This window comes from Blennius ocellaris, assembly GCF_963422515.1.
Source record: "Blennius ocellaris genome assembly, chromosome: 21".
NCBI classification, from domain to species: domain Eukaryota; kingdom Metazoa; phylum Chordata; class Actinopteri; order Blenniiformes; family Blenniidae; genus Blennius; species Blennius ocellaris.
In genome coordinates this window covers 9,344,226-9,366,874 of record NC_137670.1, presented here as the reverse complement: position 1 = coordinate 9,366,874, position 22,649 = coordinate 9,344,226, and the positions used below count along the sequence as shown (strand labels likewise).

Sequence of the window (22,649 nt, the reverse complement as noted above, 5' to 3'; positions counted from 1 at the left end):
TGTGGTGTGATGAGACAAAAGTGGAGCTTTTTGGTCGAAACTCCACTCGCCGTGTTTGGAGAAAGAAGAAGGATGAGTACAAGCCCAAGAACACCATCCCAACTGTGAAGCATGGAGGTGGAAACATCATTCTTTGGGGATGCTTTTCTGCAAAGCGGACGGGACGACTGCACCGTGTTGAGGGGAGGATGGATGGGGCCATGTATCGTGAGATCTTGGCCAACAATCTCCTTCCCTCAGTAAGAGCGTCGAAGATGGGTCGTGGCTGGGTCTTCCAGCATGACAACGACCCGAAACACACAGCCAGCGCAACTAAGGAGTGCCTCCGTAGGAAGCATCTCAATGTCCTGGAGTGGCCTAGCCAGTGTCCAGACCTGAATCCAATAGAAAACCTTTGGAGAGAGCTGAACGTCTGTGTTGCCCAGCGACAGCCCCGAAACCTGAACGCTCTGATCTGTGAGATCTGTATGGAGGTATGGGTCAAAATCCCTGCTGCAGTGTGTGCAAACCTGGTGAAGAACTACATAAAATGTCTGATCTCTGTAATTGCAAACAAAGGTTTCTGTACCAAATATTGAGTTCTGTTTTGTCTGACGTGTCAGATACTTATGTCATGCAATACAATGGAAATTAATTATTTAAAAATCATCCACTGTGATTTTCTGCATTTTTGTTTCAGCAGTGTATCAAATTATTCCCACTGTATGTCCTAGTTGAGGAAAAAAGCCTACAATTTCATTTACAGACTATATTGTCTTTGTATTTAATCATTGTTCGGTTTCCAAGATCAAATTATGTTTTGGGGATTGACTATTAGCCGCGATTCTGTTAACGTGAGCAAGGATGCAGTGACAGCCAGGAAATCTGAAGCCAGGCCCAATGAAAGGATTTTAATTTAATCTACCTATTACTGTGATGAGACAAACTAACCATCAGTTCCTTCATTAACACACCATTCAGAAAGATAACCTCAAAATGAGTCACATTATATGTGAGGCTCTGAATTTTAATCAGAGGTCAGTCAAATCATAATAGGTAAAAGGACACACACGCGCACACACTAAATGTCATTCATACTTTTTTTTTTTTTCTTTCTCCTGGGTCGTATAATGAGTCACAGAGCCTGCCCTGTCCTGGAAGGCCTGCATGTTCTTCACAGGGCTTTCACTGTAGCTCCGAAGAAACTCACAAATTCCCCACAATCAGTAACCACCCTCCAAAAACACACAATGTGTGCCTGGATTACCTGGTGCAGACAACTGTATTGATGCATGTCGACATGCTCCTGTGTATGTCTACTCTGTCTCTCAGGACTGGATCTCTGAATTGCTGGCTGGATTTGTTTTTTTTATGGTCCATAATCTCTTTCCTTTGAAAGCTTTGCTGGAAATAACCAATGAATTCTGGAAGCTTAAGCACACAAATATTGTATTTTCTTAACAGGATTAGAAATACAAATCCAACTTGTCAAGGTTTGTACCCCCCCCCCCCCACACACACACACACACACACACCTCCCCATGCGCCTGACTCACAGAAACCATGTAACTGAGTCCAATGAAAACGCACTTGAGCCTTTGCCCCTTTAGCGAGTGCCATGTTCTCATTCAGTCGCTAGTTCCTTGAATAAACAGTGAGCAGCAAGTACGAGCTGTTGGATTAAAGTGGCTGGGAGTGAAGGGAGCCAAAGTAATGTCGTTAAGTGCAATTAAAAAGAGCAGTCGCCTGAGATGGGTGGAATCCATCAAACTGACCCAATCACATCAAAGACTTGGCCATGGGGTTGTACCTTTTTTTCTTTATTATCATAATTCTCTTTGCATTGGATAAATATAATCAATAATAAATATGTTACATCCAGAGAAAATAAAAGAATATACTTCTTGATATTAAATGAAAGTACTTATACTGGCCTGAGAGTTGTACAGCAACTTTTCTTTCTTTTTTTTACCCATACAATAATGGAGGATTGTCACAAGATGCTATGGGAAATCAGCGTCATACATCCATTTCAGGAGCAGTCCATCAGTGCTACAGTACCTGGTACATGCGAATATAGTGCAATTATACATTTGACAAACATCTGATTAATTGGAAGCAGCACAGACCCAGAAGAAGCTGGGGCAGATGGTCAACAGAAGACTCGGAAAGGGCTGTGAACTGCCAGCTGCCAAATCTGTAGCGTTTCCCGCAGCTGGCTGCTCATGTCTGACTCACTCTGGAGCTACCCAGGAGTGTGTGATCAACAGAGTTTACAGCAAACCAAGGGAAATGGTGACATCTATTGGACTTTCCGGAGACCTGCCTTTAAGGATTCAGATCACATTGAGGAAATTAGGATTTTTGGGATGTGAAACACATAAATGTACAGATGGCCAAAGGTCACATAAACACCCTTGGATGTGCAATTCATGCATAACCAGCTTAAAAAGGAAAAAAAAACACCCAGGCTTTGGATCAGTGAATATGAAAATATACATATACTTTGTATACACAATGGTTCTTTGACATGCGTAGACGGAAAACAGTGAAACGGAACAGTCAAATAACTATATTCTTTGGAAATATATGTATCATATGGAGAATGTGCATCATCTTGAAAAGCTGTCGTCACATTTGAACAACACATCAAGGTTATTTAGTGCAAGCACTTGTAATACAGGGCTCACTGGTATTACATCTTTCTCTTACAGTGTTTGAACTACGGTACTAGTGGGATGACGCTACAGGCAGGATTACATTCAATTTGCTTGTCAGGATGCTCGTTCTGTTTTGTGGGATTATACACGATGCAGTGAAAGTTATAGTCTGGGGGATTTGATGTGAAGTCTCAGGTACACTTAGCACTATATTGAAAAATCAACACTTGCTCATGCTCTTCACCCACTTCAATTCTCTAATAATTTGTTTAACCGAGGGCAGCACAATATATCGCAAATGAATAACAATATCAAAATGTGCAATAAATACATATAGCCAAAAAATAAACATTGATAAATAGTGATGCATCAATACCATAGTGCAAGTACTAATTTTTAGCTACAAATTTATACTCCATGGAAACGATATGCAAAAGCTCAGCATTGCTGCGAACCACTTCCATGCAACCTTTACATCAATACGACACCAGAATACCTTCACCTACGCACGGACCAGATGCCTGGTACTGACTTCGGTATTGGTGCATCGCTAGAGATAAATGATGGTTCTATCCAAAGTGCATTCATGTTGGCAAGTTTTACAATGAATGAAACACAGTAATTCGACTGACAATATTTCAGGAAGTATTTCATAATTTGTTCCTACAGGAAGCAGGAGCTCAAAGATGAAGGAAAAATGACTAACATAAATGAAATTAACAAATTTTTGCTGGTGGAAAAATAACGGGGGGGGGGGGGGGGGGGGACTAGCCAGTCACAGCTGGTGTAAATTACAGGGTTTTCTGTGAAAAGTGCCCTGAATGGCTTTGATGTAGTTTGCGCAATATAAATAAAGTTGGCTTGAGTTGAATGAGAATGTTATTCTGGAAAACAACAAATCTCAAAGAAATTAAAAACTTTGACTTAAGTCTTTCCATTTGCAACGAATCATATCGTAATCACAACATGACCCAACGAGGAGTTGGACCACCATTTGGCTCCATGTTGTTGAACAAAACAAACTTTTCAGTTAAGGCAGCCGCAGGTCAGGACATATCTGTCCTGTGACGTGGAAGCTGGGTAGAAAACATCAATTCCTCAAGCTGAGGATATTTTATCCAAAATAAGGCAGTGATAAAATCTTAAATATTTGCTACGACTATATATATCCATTTTTAATGGACTTTCTTTGAGGTTGCTTGCATACAGTCTCTTTGCTTCCCATGCTCAGTAATATTTTGCCTTGCTTTGGTGTCAGTGCATAAGATAATCACAACTATTCATACCCACAATAACTGTATTTTTAGTAAAGCAAGCTTCCCTTATGAAATGGTGTTAAGTTACTCGAAAATTTACTTGAAAATCAGTTTCCAATTCTGAGATTCCCAAAATGGGTTTAAAGCCTTCAAAACAACAACTTTAACATAAATGATCAACCAACCTCTCTTAAATCTTACATCATTCCTTCAACAATCATTGAATTGCCAATAATCCCTTCAACCATATTTTGAATCAACAATGAAAGTGGAGAAAAATTTAAAAAAAAACTCTCTTCACTCTTCGATTTTAGCCTCCGGCTCAGGGTCATTTGGTAAGGAAGTGAACGAGCAGGCTTTACCCAGCTGGATGTGGTTCATCAGGGACCCGTTGTCCTGCACGTCTTCAGTTTCCTCGTTTTTCTTCCCATTCTTTCCATCAAACTCGGCAGTGATCTCTGCCAGCGTCTTGCCTTTCGTCTCCGGCATGGTGAGCCCCAAGAACACAGCCGACACCAAGCACACGACCATGAAAGGCAAGAAGCAGAAGCTCCCCAGGTTGTTGACGATAAAGGGGAACAGCATCCCCATCAAGAAGAGACTCATCCACATCATTGAACCGGCGATCATGTACGCTGCTGGCCGAGCTGCCTGGTCGAAGATCTCAGCCGGCAAGATGCCCGTCACTCCAGCAGGACCCAGGCCGAAGCTAAGGATGTACACAAACACGCACGCCATGCTGAGGTACGGCATCCCTGCCACCCCTCGACCCTGGAGGATAAGGGCTATAGTGAAGACCACACTCCAGCAAGTCATCAGACTATACCCTCCAATGAGAAGGTACCTGCGCCCAACGCGTTCGATCAGGATGTTACTCAAAATTGAGGCCGTGAACTCAGAAGCCCCAGTACCAATGGTGACATACTGAACTTTCTCTGCTGGGATTCCTGCTCCAAGGAAAATATATGAAGCATAGAAGTAGATGGAATCATTGCCACAGAGCATCATGGCACTACTGGCAGCCATGACAGTCCTGAGCTGAGATCTTAGATTGGGATCCTTAAAGAGTGACCATGGCGTCTTGGCAGGAGCTGCAGATCCAGAGTTTAGGACCGCAGACATTTGCTGCTCTTGAAGCATCTCCTCCATTTCCAGGACCGGCGCGTGTCCGCCACGCAGTCTCTCAAGTGCCTTGACACATGCGTTCTTGTCTCCCTTGTCAATGAGTAGGTACCTCGGGCTTTCGGGGAACCAGGGGAGGGTGACAAGCTGGATCAACCCTGGCAAAGCATTACTCGCCAGCAAGTAGGGCCAAAGAGGCTCTGCTCCAAGGACCTCAGTGAGCCCTACGACTTGACCCAAGAAGATTCCAAATGCAGTGAAGACAGCTGAGGAAAAAGCCACCGCACCTCGCAGGTGTTTCGGAGCACTCTCCCCAAAGTACATTGGCTGGACGTTCATACTGACTCCAGAGTTTATCCCCACCAGAAAACGAGCAAGAATAATCATTTCAAATGATTTTGCCATTCTGCATGTAAGCACAAGCACGGTAGCAATGAAGAGGGAGACGTTATTATAGAGTAGAGACTTCTTTCTGCCAAAGCGCACTGACATTGGCCCTGCGAGGAGGGCGCCACAGAGCCCACCTAATGGGAATGCAGACACGACGACTGTCCATACCAGGGTCACCTGAGGTGAATCCAAGCCCGAGCCCCAGCGCTGCATGTAGGTGTCGTTAATGAAAACTTGGATGTAGCTGGTGGGGGAGTTGATGATTGATATGTTGTAGCCATACTGAAAGGTCCCTCCAATGGCAGCTGAGATGACAGTCAGAGCTAAAGTCCAGGAACTGCCTGAGGATCGTCTCGTTTCCTCTGGCTCTGGATCGTCTGTGGGCTTCATCTGGAAGCCGGCTGTTCCTGGAGAGAAAAACAAACGCACCTGCTTCAGTCAGTCATACAACATAAATACGAGCCTCAGCTTCGTTGCTTGATGAAAGATGGTGTAGATAAATTACTATTGCACCCGAAAAGAAGGCTGTTAGAAATCAATACCCTCGAAATGAAACGCATGAAGAATCATTTACCGAAAGTTGTTAATAATAACCCAGAGATTTGTCTGTCAGGCAACTTTCTGTCAAATTAGACTCAAATAACCGTGCACTAGCCACAGTATTTCTGTCTTAAACCAGCGTTGTCATCACTTTCAACTATTTTAACAAAAACCCGGCCTCTGTACAGCAACGTTTACCTCATTCTGAAAGGTTACGCTGCCTGTCAGTTCAGCTAATGGGAATAAAACCATTCACTTGCGGCTTTCTCAGCGTCTGCGCTGATTGGCTCACCTCGGAATTGAACGTCATGACGTCATCTTCCCTCGACTGTTAGACGTTGAGAAAGGTGAAAAGAGAAAAATGTAAGTAAATGATGTGATAATGTTCACCTTTCTATTTATTTGTATCATTAGTGATGAGTAACGTAATGTGTGTTTTTCACGTGTGTGTCGGCGTGAGCACCCAGATGCGTATTTAATACCGTACAGCTTGCAGCTGGCCTTGTAGAAAATCGAGATGGTGCCGTTTTGCGAATGACCATGGATTATATCGAGTTTTCTGTATTTTTTTTCTAACTACAGTATGCTTTATACAGATATAAACATATTTTATTTGCTCTACTGCCTAATGTGTGTGCGATTGGCATACAGGAAGCCCACTTAACACTCTGTATTAAGTCGAATTCCAGTCGACTTAAGCACTTGCCAAAGCACTTGTCTTTTTAAGTGTGCTATAATGAATTTGAATAGTGGATGTGTCAGAACCTTTTATAACTTAACCCAGAAAAAACTGAATCAAATAGGAGGAAAGGGTAAAGCCAAGGCAATATGCTGCTTTGGAGCCCTTCATTTGTATCCTTTAGATTTACCTCTAATAACGTCACATATTAAAATCAAACTCGTGAATTCTACAGCAAATTTTGTGTGCCTGCTTCTCTTTTGATTTTCCCGAAGAGGCTTTTTGGATCGGTGCTCCCAACGGTGCAAGATCTCCGCCAATAGGTGCCTCTCCTATCTGCTTTGTATTGGACATGTTTTCAGTTTCTTTCGATTTATTTGGAAATAAAAAGGTTAGCCGGGTCATCAACAAAAGTCAGAGCAACTTATTCCTGAATGTTTTGCCAGTTTTTATGTGATTTTTGTGGCCATTCTGCGGGACCAGTTACCCAAAGAAAGAAATGCAGGGAAATAATAATAATGACGATAATGATCAAATTGACTGTCTGCCGAGGATAATAATCTTTGCACCTTTTTTTTAAGTTTGCATAATAAAATACAACCAACACCTCATGTAAAGTGCAACAACGAAAACAACCAACACTAAAAATCACAGTCTCCTACTTACACTTAATATATTTAGTAGCATTATTAAAACATTTTATGTACCATCACAGTGTATTCACTTCAGTATGTCTGCTTAGTGACTCTTTTACTTGCTCAGTCATCAACGATGTCATCATATGACAGCTACTTGCTCATCTCATGGTTAATGCTGATTGTTGCAAGACCAGTGAGGCGATCCTGTCCTGTGGGTTGAACTTAGGCAGGTCTTGATGAGCTTCAGCTTTGAGAATCTCCACGGAGAAAAGCAGGCCATCCTTTTAAAGCGTGTACCCAGTTTAGAAAATGGTCACTTTTGAGGTGTTGTGATGTGTAAGAAAAAGGATCCACAATGATATGAAATAAGGTTTGCTGTTCAGAACATTAAAAAAATTCCTTTTGGAAAAGAAATAATAATTTTTAAATGTGTTTTACTACTAAACCAATTTCACACTCCTACTTAAAGCCCTAAACAATACACACAAAATAGTTCAATTGCTACCAAGCAATGCTAAAATAATGTCAAGTGTCAAATCACTGAGAGACAGTTTCCATTAAACAATGACAGCGCAGACTGGCACAAACAGTTTAGTAAATTTTTTTTCTGCCCCACCAGGGTAAACACTTAAGTCTGCTCACTTGATAACTGGTAGCTGTCAATCATTCCTTTATACCTGTCGCCGGCCCACTGCATTGCTCTCAGTGTTTGTCAGTGCAGTCCAACAAATATAACTTAATAATGCCACACAAACAGCAGTTACAGCTTGTCATTATAGTTTCTTTTATTTATATCGTACATAGTCAACGAAGTCTGGTTGTAATTATGGAGTCAGACCTGAAATTCAATGACCACATAAAGATTTAAAATAATCTTATTGCCATCTTAAAAACCTGATAAGAATCAAATGATTTTGGACTGAATAAGATTTAGAAGAAATCTATTCATACATTTATTTCTAGTAAGCTGTATTATTGTAAAGATGCATTTAAAGAAGCCCAAGTAAAAAAAAAAAAAAAAATGCGTCACACAGGTGCAGATCATCCAGAATGTTCACCCACACAGAGAGGGTGGAGCACATCATATCTGAGGCCTGTACTACAAAGCGGGGCTTAACATAGCAGGGATATCTCTCCATTATCTGTGCTGACTTACCCAGACAGTCACGATCCTGATAAGCGGTGCTACGGAGGAGGTTTTCAACTCTTTCCTTCAACCCAGGTATCTCCAGCATAAAGAAGAGGTGTCTGACCAATCGCACACCCTGTAAAAAGGAGCAGGCAATGATTCTCCCAAAATATAACTAATTCAAACACAGGCCAAAACCAGCACTGTTGCCAAAGCTGGAAAGGAAGAAAATCTCTGAGTCTGTTAATGTGTAACTCTGTGAGATTATACAATATTAATTCTCCGCACAATATAAACAAACAGCTGCGATCAATTAAGTTCACTTTATTACAACACAGGCGTTTTGGCTTCCTCACTGCTCTTCCTTCAGTTTAAATTCTCCATTGAGTTGTTTTGAGGCGCAGTTTTTTTCCTGTGTTGCTGTGTTTTGTCAAAGGATCCACTCAAAAATTCTCACTTCTTGTCAATGACGCTTTGAATGGTCTTCGGCCTAATTCATAAAATATGAAACATTGAGGCCCCAAGACGTCCCCAGGAAGAGTTTAATAAGAGTTCAGAGTCAGAAGAAACAAGGCGAAGCAGTTTTTAGTTCCTCTGCTCGTCACCTGGAGAACAAACATCCAGAATATCTGAACAATTAAACAATAGAATTTACTTATTACCTCCATCTTGATAAAGCTTTTCCTTTTCTTAATCACCTTGTTTAAATGCATTTCATCCATCCATGTGTATTTCTGCAAAAGACATGAATGGGATTTGCACTTCTCTTCAGGACGCTTTCTCCGGCAAAGAGGAAGGAGGACGACAAGGGCAAGCAGCGCACTAAAGACAAGCCAGGGGCCACAAAGGACGGAGCCGACAAAGATCGGGGCCGGGAGAAGAACCGCACCCGACGGAGTGCCTCCAGTGGGAGCAGCAGGTCAGTGGGGGGGGAGTTTGGAACAAAATGGAGGAAAAAACATTTAATGTAGAGGTGGAATGTTCTCCCTACAGGAGTGCTATTGTTTCCCCCAAAAAATTTCCATTCTCACAACTATGTTTTGAAAACTGGAAATTATTATCACAGTGATGAATGAAATGGTCCAATGAGTTTCAGTGCGAAAAGCTGACGCTCAGATTCCGTCCCGCCTCCCCCATTGGCAGCTCCAGCTCCAGCAGTAGCTCGGGTTCCAGCTCCGGCTCCTCCAGCGGCTCCAGCTCCTCGGGCTCCAGCCACTCCGGCTCCTCCCGCTCCTCCTCCTCCTCGTCCTCCTCCTCGTCCTCCTCGCCGAGCCCCGGCCGCCAGCGCCACAACAACAGGCGGCGCTCGCGCTCGAAGTACGCAAGCAAGCGGACCTCCTTTCCATGTGCCGTAAGTCGGGAGCTTCTTGTCGATAACGACGTGATCAAACTCGTGTTTGCAGGTCAAAGTCAGCGAAGAAGGACGACCGGGATCGGCGTCGTAGGAGCCCGCCGCCTAAACCTACCAAGGTGTACCTGGGACGGCTCACCAGGAATGTCATCAAGGTGAGTTCTTTATCGTACGTAAGTGTGAAAATGACCTCCTCTTAAGAGTATGAAAATCCATTCCATTTTGGAAATAAAATACAGTAGAAGTTCAAGGTCTTTTTTTTCCTGTTCAAAGGAGCACATCCAGGAGATTTTCTCCACCTACGGCAAGATCAAGATGATCGACATGCCCGTGAACCGCATGCACCCCCACCTGTCCAAAGGCTACGCCTACGTGGAGTACGAGACCTCCGAGGAGGCGGAGAAGGCCCTGAAGCACATGGGCGGAGGTAGAGCAACGGGCGCCGCAGAGCGTAGAGAACGTACTGTCGTGGACCGGGGATGAATGAACTCACAGCTCGTGTGTTTCCAGGTCAGATCGACGGGCAGGAGATCACAGTCACAGCGGTGCTCGCTCCCACCGTGCGTCCGCCTCCGCGCAGGCTGTCTCCCCCCCGCAGGATGCCGCCGCCGCCGCCCATGTGGCGGCGCACGCCGCCTCGCATGAGGAGGAGGTAACGAGCACAAGGAGGGAGTTCAGATAATACATTTTATTGTTACTTTAGTTTTCAGGAGGATTTTGACATGTTTAGAGTTTCTGTCTTCATCCGAAACATCACCTGGCGTCCGTTAAAGCAAAACTACTTACTGATGTGACAGAGTACAGAGGCCCAGGAGGGTCATCACTATAGACAAGAACGAAAACGGCAACTATAGTATAAGAATACCAAAATGGATACAAGCGACACACCACGCACATCGTGTTTTGTATCCTTTGCTCTTAGTTTTGGGTTTGCGTGCTAAATCTCCATCCCGATCTCTCAGGTCTCGCTCGCCCCGCCGACGCTCTCCAGTCCGCCGCCGGTCCCGATCCCCCGGCCGCCGCCGACACCGGTCCCGCTCCAGCTCCAACTCCTCCCGCTAATCCACGGCAGAACATTCCTCCCCCTCTTCCTCCCACCCCGCTCCTCTGTCGTGTCCAAACAGGAAACAAATGTTCCCTCGTGAAGTGGTAATAAAATACCTGTGGTTCCTGTTTAACGCCAATAGGAAGTACATTCAACAGTCGTACACAAGCCTGGCATTAGACCCAGAAGATTTAAGACTTGAGATCTGAAATGTTTACGTTTAATCCAAGTTTGTGTCTGTGAGTGTAGTTTTCATATTGGCCCAAATCCAAATATCCAACTAGGACGTTTCCCCTTAAAGATTTCACTTGTACACATGGCGGGGAAAACGGTTTGTGTCTTACACTGTAGTTTGAAAACAAAAATATCTTCTTTTTTTTTTCCTGTGGTAAGTAAAAGTGTGCTTTGTAAACCTCGCAGGAGACTCCCCCCCCCCCCCCCCAAATTTTTAACATAATTTTAAGATGTTACTGAAGAAACAAATGATCTGCCTCCTCAAGACTCCTTTTCATGAGAAATAAAGGGTTGAACGTTGGAGTGATACTGGATTTTTAAAGATACATTTGAGATTTTTGTATCAACATGTAAAAGAAATGTGATAATCTGTGTTACATTGTATTTGAGGTTTTATATTGTAAATACAAACTCACAGGGGGAAAAAAAGCTAAGCTGCAACTTTTTATCTAAACTTGCATTTAAAAAAAAACAAAAAAAAAGGTGAATTACTAGTTGCGCTATTATTGGGCACTCTTATCTTTATCGGTTTGTCAAAAACCACCAAGAATTTTCCATCAAAGCCTCATAATAACTGCAATAACTCCAGACCACTTCTCACTTTCATCAACGAAAGGTTTCACTGCTCCAATTCCCCTCAAAATATCATCCTTGATTGGTGGGTAATTTGACACCAGCCTCACTGTTTGAGCATGCAGCTGCTGCCATGTCAGCTACACGATGGGAAATGCCTTAAAGTGTGTAAGCTTTCACCCGCTGGTTGATTATGGTGTATTTTTTGTTTTGTTTTGTTTTGGGTTTTTTTCAAAGAATCGTACACCTGGATGTTTCTTATCATTTTAATACAGGTTTTTTATGTATAATATAGGTTTTCCCCATTTACACGACAACGCTTTCGAGTGAAAACGTAAAGTTTCCGTTGCGTTTTGGGGTTCGGTTCACAGGATTTCATTGTTCTCTGCGTACGTGTGCGGTTTTAGTACGAAAACAACCAACGTGTTGCCTGTCATGCTAACTACTTCGTTTTCAGCATCTTTGCCATTTAGGTGTAAACGGACACTGTTTTCCAAACATTGCACGTAAACGCGAAACTTTTTCTGAAGAAAAAAAGTGTTTAAGAATGCAATTTCACACGACATTGTCATGTCAACAGGGCCTTAATATTGTGTTTTCCTGCACACATCTCTTATTTTATTCGGGCCCGATCTGTCACACAGTAACTCAGATGACGCTTCTTGTAAATCACAACCGAAAACAGATATATAAAAAAAAAGTGATGCATCAGGAACATGTGACCTCTCCACCCAGTGTCTCCTTTAACGTGTGACCCTCTGATTTTTGATGGGAGTGAGAATCATCTGATTTTTATTAGACTGATGACGCCTGTAATGAATGTGACCAAGTGTACTGTTCATCTTGCGGTGTGACAATAAAGTCAAATATTTGGGAGTATATCGGTTTGATTTCCCATCAGTCCACTCAAATCGTCATCCTTATTGTTCCAGAGAAGATTGAGTAAGATGTTTCTCAAGGAGGGAGGTGTGCTTCTATATAAGGATGGTGTTGATCGGTTCCTCTTTCACTGCAAAGTGATTTAAGCTTCTGTAAGGTCACCACTTGCTGCCCAAAGATGTCGTCGCTCAGCCACTTGGGACTGTCTCTTCTCTGTGCGACTCTTCTTCTCTCCCTTCCAGCACATGGTAAGTGTGATTTTGACTTGATGTGAGATGGGACGACAGAAAAAGTATGAATCCTGGTATGACTTCCACCATCATACAGCCGGTGTGCTTTGCATTTCAAAGGGAGTCGATGCAATTTTCCGGGCTATCTGAGTCCGGATGGAGTACTCCAGACCTGCTGCACAGACACCTCTACGGATCACATTCCGGATCCCATAAAGGCTTGTACTGAACAAATGGAATTAACGTTCCAAAGGTGTCCAATTCATGCATTCATGTAAGTTTGGCCAAAATGATGTTTTTGGTTGCTACACACCTTGTAGACATGTTTATATTCAGAAAATGTGAAATTGATAAAACACCTGTTATAACCCTTAACATAGGCCTGTTTGAAATATTCAATAATGGAGAATTTCGTGTTCAATATACTTTATATATATATATATATATATATATATATATATATATATATATATATATATATATATATATATATATATATATATATATATATAATGTTGGCTGACTGGTCATGTGACTTATATGTAAGTGCATACCATCTGCGTCCAGTAGATGTCACAATATGACAACAGAAAGCTCCTACAGTACCACAGGAAAAACCTCCATTACGACTGTATTTTAGATAAATGTGGCCAAAAAGAAGAAAAAAACTACACAACAGTATTTGAAGTAAGAATTATCAAATATGCAGCAAAACAGTTTAGTGTGTGAGAAACTTGTGATAGATTGAGAAAACGCCAAGGTTTATAGTCTACTTCGGAGAAATATAGGAACATTCTCAATAAACCACTGCAGCAAACTTAAACCGACTCAACAGTCATACCTTATTATGCATGAAAAAAAAAGTTCTGTCTCTTTTATTATGCTTTCTTGATATTTTCCTCAGCTTAACAACCGTCAGCAACATGTCGTATTGTGTGGACCCAGAGGCAGAGTGGCTCCCCAGAAAGCTCAAGGAACTAGAGCAAGTCAGTTACACATTCAACTCTGTTAATTCACGATTAAAATGAAATGCCATTTGTGAAGATTGGCTCAGGCTCCATCCCGGAATCTGAAATGTTTCTTATTTGTTCCCAACAGAATGGAATACGATGCAATGCACTGAAAGCCGTTGGTGAAGATGAACATGAAATCCTCACACTGGCGATTGCTTGAAGTGAACAATTTGAACAACATGGATCTGTGTTTTTGCTTCCTAATTGATCAACATACTGTCCTCTTCATGACTTTTCCTACTATAAACTACTAAACTCAACACCTTTAAAGTCACAATGAAAACTTGATTGTCACTTTCCAATGAATTCTCTGTGCTACTATCTAACTTAAAATGAGGATAACGTAACTTGTAAAGATCTATCACTATATAAATAAAACCGTGGACAATTAATGACACTTTCTCTCTTTTTGCCTTTTTAAATCTTTTTATTGGTTTTCTAGACTGTTTTAGACAGTTTAGATAGTTTAATTAATTCAGCTGTTTCACCATTTCAGCAATTTGAGCTATTTTAACTTCTTATTGATTTTTTTAAGCCAGGAGAGTTTTTTTTTATATAGACTTTAAGCAAAAAGAAAAAAAAAAAAACCACTGAAGTGTGTGCCTATGTCTGTGTGTTCCATTATATTTGCAATGCACAGATGATATCACTTTTTATAAATTCTTCAGAATTCTGAATATGTTTCTTGGTGCAGTTTGAAAATGGAGACAATTACATAATAATCCTTTAAATGCCAGAGGCTTTGCACACTTTTCCATCCAGCCTGTCATGGCAGGAGCATGTCGTCGATGGCCTGACCAGATGTGCTTACATATTCTGCCTTCCAGCTGTGCAGCTGCCTCTGCAGAGAAAAATACAGGGAAAATGCAATAGTTCTGAAACGCCGCTTCTGCACACACATGAGTAGATGGACAATAACAACAGTGGTGGCCTCGGGATTGTCCTGACTCCCAGTCCATATTCTCCTGGGACTTTGTAGTTTTGAATTTGAGAGTCACTTGCTGGCAACCCAACTTCATCCTCTGTCCTTACGAATGTGTACTCGCCATTGTTAATGTTTCTAGTGTATTGTTCTCTGCGAAAGTGTGTGCAGTTTTAGTACAAAAACAACCAAACACTGCCAACTCTTCTCCTGGCATGCCAACTACATCGTTTTCAGCGTCTCTGCCATTTTCCGTGTGGACCTCTGATTTCTGATGGGAGTGAAAATCATCTGATGACGCCTGTATTGCATGTGACAAAGTGTACTGTTCACCTTGCAGTGGGACAATAAAGTCAAAACTTTGGGGGTGTATCGGTTTCATTTCCCATAAGTCTACTCAAAGCGTCATCTATTTTTCCAGAGACGGCTGAGCAAGATGTTTCTTGGAAAAGGACGGGTGCTTCTGGAATTGGATTAATCATGGCACGTTGATCTGGGCCAGGGGTGGTGCTGGATAATCCCACTTGTAGTTTCTCTAATTCTCCAGCTCTAACGGTAAAAAAAAACAAATAAAAACATGATTCATGAAGCAAAAAGCAGATGAGAAGTTAGGCTTGGATGCAAAAGAGTCTTTATTCTCCAGAACAAACACTGAGCCGTGGATCCCACCGACGACTCAACCGACGACCCACCGACGGGCAAGCAGGATTGTCCCTGCTTGCACTTGGCATGTGTTTGAACTTCCTCTCTCTCTCTCTCTTCTCAGGTTTTCCCCCTCCCCTGGCTAAGCGCTCATTACTGGTACTTCTCCACAGGCTGTAACTCACGTCAGCCGTACTGACTCTGCTCCACTCTTTTCTCTTCTCCGCATTCTTTTTAAGGCAGGTCCAACCGATTCACCCTCTTTCACTGCAAACTGATTCAAGCGTCCATAAGGTCACCACTTCCTGCCAAAAGATGTCATCCTCCAACTACTTGGGACTGTCTCTTCTCTGTGTGACTCTTCTTCTCTCCCTTCCAGCACATGGTAAGTGTGACTTTGACGTGACGTGAAATGGGACGACAGAAAAAAGTATGAACGCTATTATGAGTTCCACCCATCTTACAGCCGGTGTGCTTTGTATTTTGAAGGGAATGGATATAGTTACCCGATCTTTCCGGATCAGGATGCAGTATTCCCGGCCTGCTGCCCATCTTCCTCCATGGCCTTCATTCAGAAACCCATAAAGGCTTGTGCTGTACAAAGGCCAGAAATGTTCATAAGCTGTCCAATTCGTGCAATCATGTAAGTTTGGCCAAAATTATGATGTTATTGGTTGCTACACACCTTGTAGACATGTTTATATTCAGAAAATGTGAAATTGATAAAACACAATTTTTTTTTTTTTTGGGGGGGGGGGTTGTTAAACAAAGTGAGTAAATAAGAATAAAGATGCTATGTTCACCTTCAACATTAATGAAATACTTTTCAGTGAGCTGCAAATGTTATTTTTTTACTATTCAATGTGTTAGTTAGTTGACAGCAGTGGGAATTATTAAAAAACACATCTCCAAATGTTTTCAACTCAACGGTTTGGATCCTTAGATTTTTCACTTGAAAAGTGATTCTCATTAATGTACTTAGTCTATTTCAAATGTAGCATTTCAGCCAACTATGTAATAATACACAAACAACACTGCATTTGTTGGAATGTAAGGATGGTATTTTTTGCAACTTTTCTGCAATTAGTTTATAAAAATTGGTTGTAGCAGATGAGAGTTAATCATTTTGCAGCCTAAATTATTATGTTATTGGTTGCTACACACCTTGTTGACATATTTGTAGTCAGAAAATGTGAACTTGAGATAAAACTCCTGTGACAACCCTTAACAGAGGTCTGTTTGAAATATTTAATAATGGAGAATTTTTGACCCCTAAGTGCAGTGTATTTTAGATAAATGTGGCCAAAAAGAAAACAAACTACACATCAGTGTTTGAAGTAAAAATGATCAAATATGCAACAAAATAGTTTAGTGTGTGAGAAAACGCTGCGATTTATAGTCCAGAAAATATGGTACTACTTCAGAGAAATATGGGAACATTCCTAATAAACCACTGCAGCAAAATTAAACCGACACTACAGTCAGACCTTATTATGCATGTAAAAATTCTGAAAGACCTTAAATATTTGTCTTTTTTAATCATTCTTTCTTGATCTTTCCCTCAGCTTAACAACCACCAGTGACGAAATGTTTTGTGTGACCCCAGGGGCAAAGTGGCTCCGCCGAAAGCTCTGGAATGTCAGTTCCACATTCAACTCTGTTCATTCACAATTAAAATGAAATGACTTTTGTGAAGATTTGCTCAAGCTCCAGCCGGTTATCTGAATTTTACCAACTCAGTCACTTTTTTACGGTTTTCTCATACGGAAATGTTTCCTATTCTTCCTACCAGGGGGGAGTACGCTGTAGAGTACTGTGAGAGAGAGTCTTCTATCAAGATGAAGATGAAAATCCTCACACTGGCAAATGCTTGAAGTGAACAGCTTGAACAACATGGATCTCTGTGTTTTTACTTCCTTATTGATCAAAATACTGTCCTCTTCATGACTTTGAAATAGACTTGTACAACTTTTCCAACTATTAAATACACAATCAACTAATAAACTCAAAATCTTTAAAGTCACAATAAAGCTTGATTATTTCATTTTCCAATAAATTCTCTCACTTCTTATAAAGTCTTCAGAAATACAAATATGTTTCTTGGTGCAGTTTGAAAATAGAGACACTTACACAATAACCCTTTATATAGCAGAGGATTTGCACAATGATTAATCCAGCCTGTCTTGGCAGGAGCTCGCCGTCTCTGGCCTGAGCAGATGTGTTTACATACTCCGTCCTTCCAGCTGCGCAGCTGCCTCTGCAGACGAAACACACACACTATGCCTCTGCTGCCTTTTTCTGCTACGCAACGTCTTTATTCTTTTCCATGTCTCTCCTGAACGGGATCAAACCAGGAATCAAAATGTGCTTCATATTTTTCACCTTCCTTCTGATGCTTCTTCACCAAGGTGAGTAACAACAACTTTAATGAAGAAGTTTCAGTTTTATTCCTTTCCTTGTTATGTTATGTAATCCATAAAGTCAATTATCATGAATAGTTTCATGTAAAGACGATGACGTTGGTATTTGGTTATATATATCAAAGCCAGAAAGCCTGTAGTGAGAGAAGTGGAATGTTTATTCATATTAAACATACAAGTGAAAGGTTGCGTTGGGGGAATTTGCAGCAAGAATCCAGTTTCTGGAGGAAAGTCTTGAGCTTTGATATTGGTTGTATGTTAGAAGCTGGCCCACTAAAGGCAGTGTGCTCATGTCTGACAGTAAAAATAACACATTTTCCTTCATGACTATGGAACATCAGGCACGTCACACAAACTCCAGGGAGGACTTTAATGCTATTAGACAAACAATACCATTTCTAGGGGATAGTTCTCATGATAACAGGGCCTTTTGAACATAAAACCCTCATATGAATGCCCTTGCATTTAAAGCAATGCCAATGCAATTCCTTCAGGTTCGACATCCACCCGCAAATCTTCAAGTTTTTGTTTGGTTTTTTTTTTACTTTCCATGCTTCAGAGTTGGAGTCCATTCTAGGTGTTTGAGAAAAACACAATTAAGGTGTCAGCAGTGCATCACAGTGTCGCCCTCTAATGGGGACAATGGTTATGACAACAACAATGTTGACAAAACAACAAAACATTTTCTCACTTTAACCTCTATGTGGCAGTGTGACGCAGTGTTATACGCTCTCACCACCCAACAGAAAATTTTGTTGTAGGTTGGGCCCTTTTTGGGGGGTTTCCATGGTCTTTCCACTTTAAATCTCCTGCGAGAAGATACATAGAACATTTTGAAGCTCTAAATTACCTATGGGTGAGAGTACATGTGTGTTTTCAATTATTTATCCCTGTTTTGGCCATGTTGTTGTCCTCCTTGTTATCGATAATAATCTCCAGTCCACTGCAAGCCAAAGAGGGATCATGGATTTAGAGACATTGAAGGTTAAAACCCATGTCAGAAGACATTTTGGCAAAGAGGATGGAACTAACCTCAGGTCTGCACTCCAAAACAGTAGTGCTTGTGATCTGTTGCGAAGGGGAATGGTTTTATTACATTTGTTTTGCTAACTAAAACAACAATATTTAGCATCGGAGCTCAACGTTTGAACTGTTCTCCTGACAATAACCATGACAAAAGATGAGGCACACTTCCTGTGTGTTCAAATTTTATGTTCACGAGAAACTATTTTCCAAAGCGTCGCTGCGTAGAATGATTGAGGCGATTTTGTGTCTTTCAGGACGACCTCAGTGTTACATGGCCATACCCAGAACTCACAAACCGCTATCTCCCTCCTGCTGTTCCAGTGTTTCGGAGAGACCCTTCAACGAAGCAGTCAAGTCCTGCTTCAAGCAAAACGCAATTACCTTTCCTCACTGCAGAGTGGACGCATTCATGTAAGGAAACGCATCCACTTGAACCCCCTGAGTGGAAGTGAGGATGTCTCCAGAGAAAAACATCTTCATTAGACCAACCTTTCTTGATTTCTCTCAATTGATTTGCTGGAACGTTTTGTGATGTGTTCTAATTCACTTTATTCATGTGAAAACTTCCAGATTGATCACATTCAGCAATAGGACACACTGCGTGGACCCGGCGGCGAAGTGGCTCCCAAATCGCTTTGAACGATTAGAAAATGTAAACAGAATTCAACTTTTTACAGCTGAAAGTGCAGCAATGCCATCCTTTCTTATTTTTGTTGTTGTTTTTCTTAACTCATATTCCAATCTCCACTATATCAAACAACATATTGTGAGGCTTGGATGTTTTTTTTCCTTTGAATATTTTATTCACCATAAATCCTAAAATCACATCAAACTATTTTGGCCTAGACTGCCAGTAAAATTTTGCAAAACAAAACTTGCATTTCTTTACATCTGAGAAGCTGCATTTTTATACTATTGACTATTTTTGTGTTTAGACAATAACTATTTACTGTATTCAACCATAGAAAAAGAACATTTTATTGCATGTTTCAAAGTATTAAAACAATCAGATCTGAATACTAAAGAAGTACAACATGTAGTAAACAATAATTTCTTTAATCTCTCACTTGTTTATTTACACAGAATGGAATCTGTTGCAGAGTCCTGTGAAAGACTGAAGACATTCGGACATCATTTACATCAAGTTATCAAGTATACCTCAAAAAACCGCCAGTGCATTTCAGTACTATAGCGCCATCTGACTTTTGATTAAAGCAAATGAGGCATGTTTTATAGCAATGGCTTTTTGATGTTTTTTAACACATTAAAAAAAATCTATAACATTTGAACAAGTAAATTACTTAGGAGTATTTTATGCTTCTCTATTACAAAAAAAAAAGATGTACAAAAGCAATAAATTCCTATTGATTTGTATGTTTGCCATTTTGGTGTCAACTAACCTGATAAACCATATAGCTTATTTTAAAATGCTGGAAGCTGGTTTGAGATCTGCAATAATGTCAAGTTTAAAATATATGGTAAGCATGTCAGTTTTTTTTTGGGGGGGGGGGGTATGAAAAATAACAATATCGCAAACATCGCAAGCAAAATCAACAATATTTTCATATACAAAAGGTTTATTAAGAATGTAAAAGAGCATTTGTTTTAAATATATATTAAACTTCTTTTTTTCAATGTTATGTACATCATGAGATTTGACTCTGCAACATCCGACTAAGGCCACAGATCTTCTGGTCAAGGTTTGGAATCTTTGTCCGCCTGACTGGGAGGTGGATCCATCAAGTCCTTGAAACCCAGTTTCTCCAGAGGCTCTTTGGTCATCAACTGACTGAAAAACACAAACAAATATCAAATGAACTTCCTTAATTTCTTGGGGGGGGGGGGGGGGAGTATTCATCATGAATCAGCATGCAAGTTTCCTACTGGTCCATCCGGCACTCAAGGTAGTCTTTGGATTGCAGTCGGCACTTTGAGTTGTCGAAGGTGTTTTCTCTCAGACATTTCATGAACTTCTCCTTGAAAGCTTTACATTCCCCTGGAACAAAACACATTGGCTTAAATACTGCACATCATCCACATTGTACTCATCAATGTGGATGAATTTTCTGATCCCAGATCATCAGATTGATAAAAGACTACACCAAGTGACTCTATTGTATTTTATAAATGTAGGGATTAATGCACTGAAGAGGAGGTCCTCATCCAATATGGCGGCCACGACGATCCAGAGTCAAAACGTGAGTGTAAATATATGTCTATTTCCAGTATACCTGAACATAAATTATCCTTTCAACTACCAATTTATTTACAAGCTAATATATACTTGTACTAAAAATGGTTAAATCGGCTATGCAAACCGGGCGTGTCCTTAAGAGAGGTTAGTGTTATTTAACTATGAAATCGTCCCAGGTTGAGCTTTAACTCACCGAAATGATCCAGAGGAAAAGAGCCTTTATCCGGAGCCCGGGGTTTGAAGGACTTCGACCCGAAATTCATGGCAGTAGACATGATTATCTGCCTATTACACGAATGACTTGTGAAGTTTACGTCGCAGTGCTCCTGAACAAGTCGCTGTGTGTGACCTCACTGCTAAAACTGACGTCACATCCGGGGCTGTGACTTCAGTCAGACGTTCCGATGATTTCAAGTAAAAATGTATAATAATAATAATAATAATTATTATTATTATTATTATTCTAAGTATAATGATGCTTTTATTTATTTACTCGTGTATATATGTATGTATTTATCGATTTATTAATTTATTTAGTCAGAAAGATAATACAATCCAGGTTTTATTTCAAACCCAATTCATTAAAATATTACACATATATATTATCATTTAATAATCCAAGGTATGTTTCAATTATATTGATCTTTCAGCTATTGCTCTCTATTTCATTTTCTAATCAAGCATATACATTTCTGAATGATACACAAAAGCAAACAGATAAACAAACAAACATGAACAAAAACAGAACAAAAATAAACACAAAAACAGAAAAGGCTGTCAATCTCACTCATCTATTTAAAAGAGTATACTTAAAGCACTGTCTATTTGGTAATCCTGTTGAGTTAATATTTTATGGACGGGAATTTGAAGCTAATCTGATCTCTGTGGACCAATATGCACGACATCTTTTCAAACATTTCTGAAATGTCTCTGATTGCATCTTAGTAGAAAATGCCATATAATTTTGTAGCAATCATCTAATGTTGGAGCGCTGGCTTGTAACCACTTCTTTGTCTGGGCTTTCTTCCCTCCCACAAGGAATATTCTCAATAAATATATGCCTGCTGCAGATTGACCATGAAATACGAGAGCTCCCTGATACAACGTGAGGATGTAAAATGGGATAACTATTTGGAGTATAGTTTCTAAACTTAAATGGAGTTCTTGCCAGAATTATGTGAGTTTTGGGCAGCCCCAGAATGATTGTTGATGATTGTTGGCTTCACTTGAACCACATAACCTCTGTGCTTTTTTTTTTTTTTTTTTTAAAGACAAATATTTAAGATATAAATATAACGATTTAGCATTTTTGTGCAAATATCCCATCTTATATATTTAAGAAGTACTGTATCAGTTGAAGGTCTGTTGTATATAAAACTGATGGATAGATCAATTACAAAAATGATAGATAGATAGATAGATAGATAGATAGATAGATAGATAGATAGATAGATAGATAGAAACAACAGTACTTGCAAGATGATGCAACGAGGTAATAATAATAATAATAATAATAATAATAATAATAATAATACAATAAATGTTATATTGTAAGATTATAAACAAGTACAAATGTATCAAATGTTTTGTATGACGGAGTGCTTAAATACTGTTGTGTACGTAAAGGTAAAGGGAAGTAAATACAAAGCGTACGAGTTTAAGATGTGCAGTTACATAAGTTTCACCACTAGATGTCAGTGTTTCCTAAAAGACTCAAGAGGTGGAGG

General features: G+C 40.4%; 4 protein-coding genes and 1 long non-coding RNA gene across 5 annotated transcripts; 3 read left to right on the top strand and 2 right to left on the bottom strand.

Annotated features, from left to right (window-relative positions):
• Nucleotides 1–4,192: 4,192 nt before the first annotated feature.
• Nucleotides 4,193–5,797, bottom strand: LOC308145564 (solute carrier family 2, facilitated glucose transporter member 11-like; the record flags this gene model as incomplete). The annotated part of the gene is made up of 1 exon (XM_080517030.1): nt 4,193–5,797. One exon carries the CDS (start codon nt 5,795–5,797, stop codon nt 4,193–4,195), a length of 1,605 nt encoding a protein of 534 aa, XP_080373156.1.
• Nucleotides 5,798–6,270: 473 nt separating this feature from the next.
• Nucleotides 6,271–12,464, top strand: LOC308145252 (RNA-binding protein with serine-rich domain 1-like). The gene is made up of 7 exons (XM_080516619.1): nt 6,271–6,310; nt 9,166–9,312; nt 9,537–9,710; nt 9,797–9,899; nt 10,018–10,171; nt 10,255–10,396; nt 10,707–12,464. Coding segments are annotated over exons 1-7 (822 nt in total). The 5' UTR covers nt 6,271–6,308; the 3' UTR covers nt 10,807–12,464.
• Nucleotides 12,465–12,942: 478 nt separating this feature from the next.
• Nucleotides 12,943–13,859, top strand: LOC308145804. The gene is made up of 3 exons (XR_013937089.1): nt 12,943–12,979; nt 13,610–13,691; nt 13,804–13,859. It is a non-coding gene; the product is annotated as an uncharacterized lncRNA (long non-coding RNA).
• A 1,574-nt stretch (nt 13,860–15,433) lies between these two features.
• Nucleotides 15,434–17,322, top strand: LOC308145402 (uncharacterized protein). The gene is made up of 4 exons (XM_080516822.1): nt 15,434–15,667; nt 15,772–15,925; nt 16,848–16,920; nt 17,075–17,322. Exons 1-4 carry the CDS (start codon nt 15,598–15,600, stop codon nt 17,099–17,101), a joined length of 324 nt encoding a protein of 107 aa, XP_080372948.1. The 5' UTR covers nt 15,434–15,597; the 3' UTR covers nt 17,102–17,322.
• A 2,495-nt stretch (nt 17,323–19,817) lies between these two features.
• cox19 (cytochrome c oxidase assembly factor COX19) lies at nt 19,818–21,244 on the bottom strand. Its single transcript, XM_080517210.1, has 3 exons — nt 21,116–21,244; nt 20,613–20,724; nt 19,818–20,517 (listed from the first exon to the last, which is right to left on the bottom strand). The coding sequence occupies exons 1-3, from the start codon at nt 21,195–21,197 to the stop codon at nt 20,424–20,426; spliced, it is 288 nt and encodes a 95-aa protein (XP_080373336.1). The 5' UTR covers nt 21,198–21,244; the 3' UTR covers nt 19,818–20,423.
• Nucleotides 21,245–22,649: the final 1,405 nt, after the last annotated feature.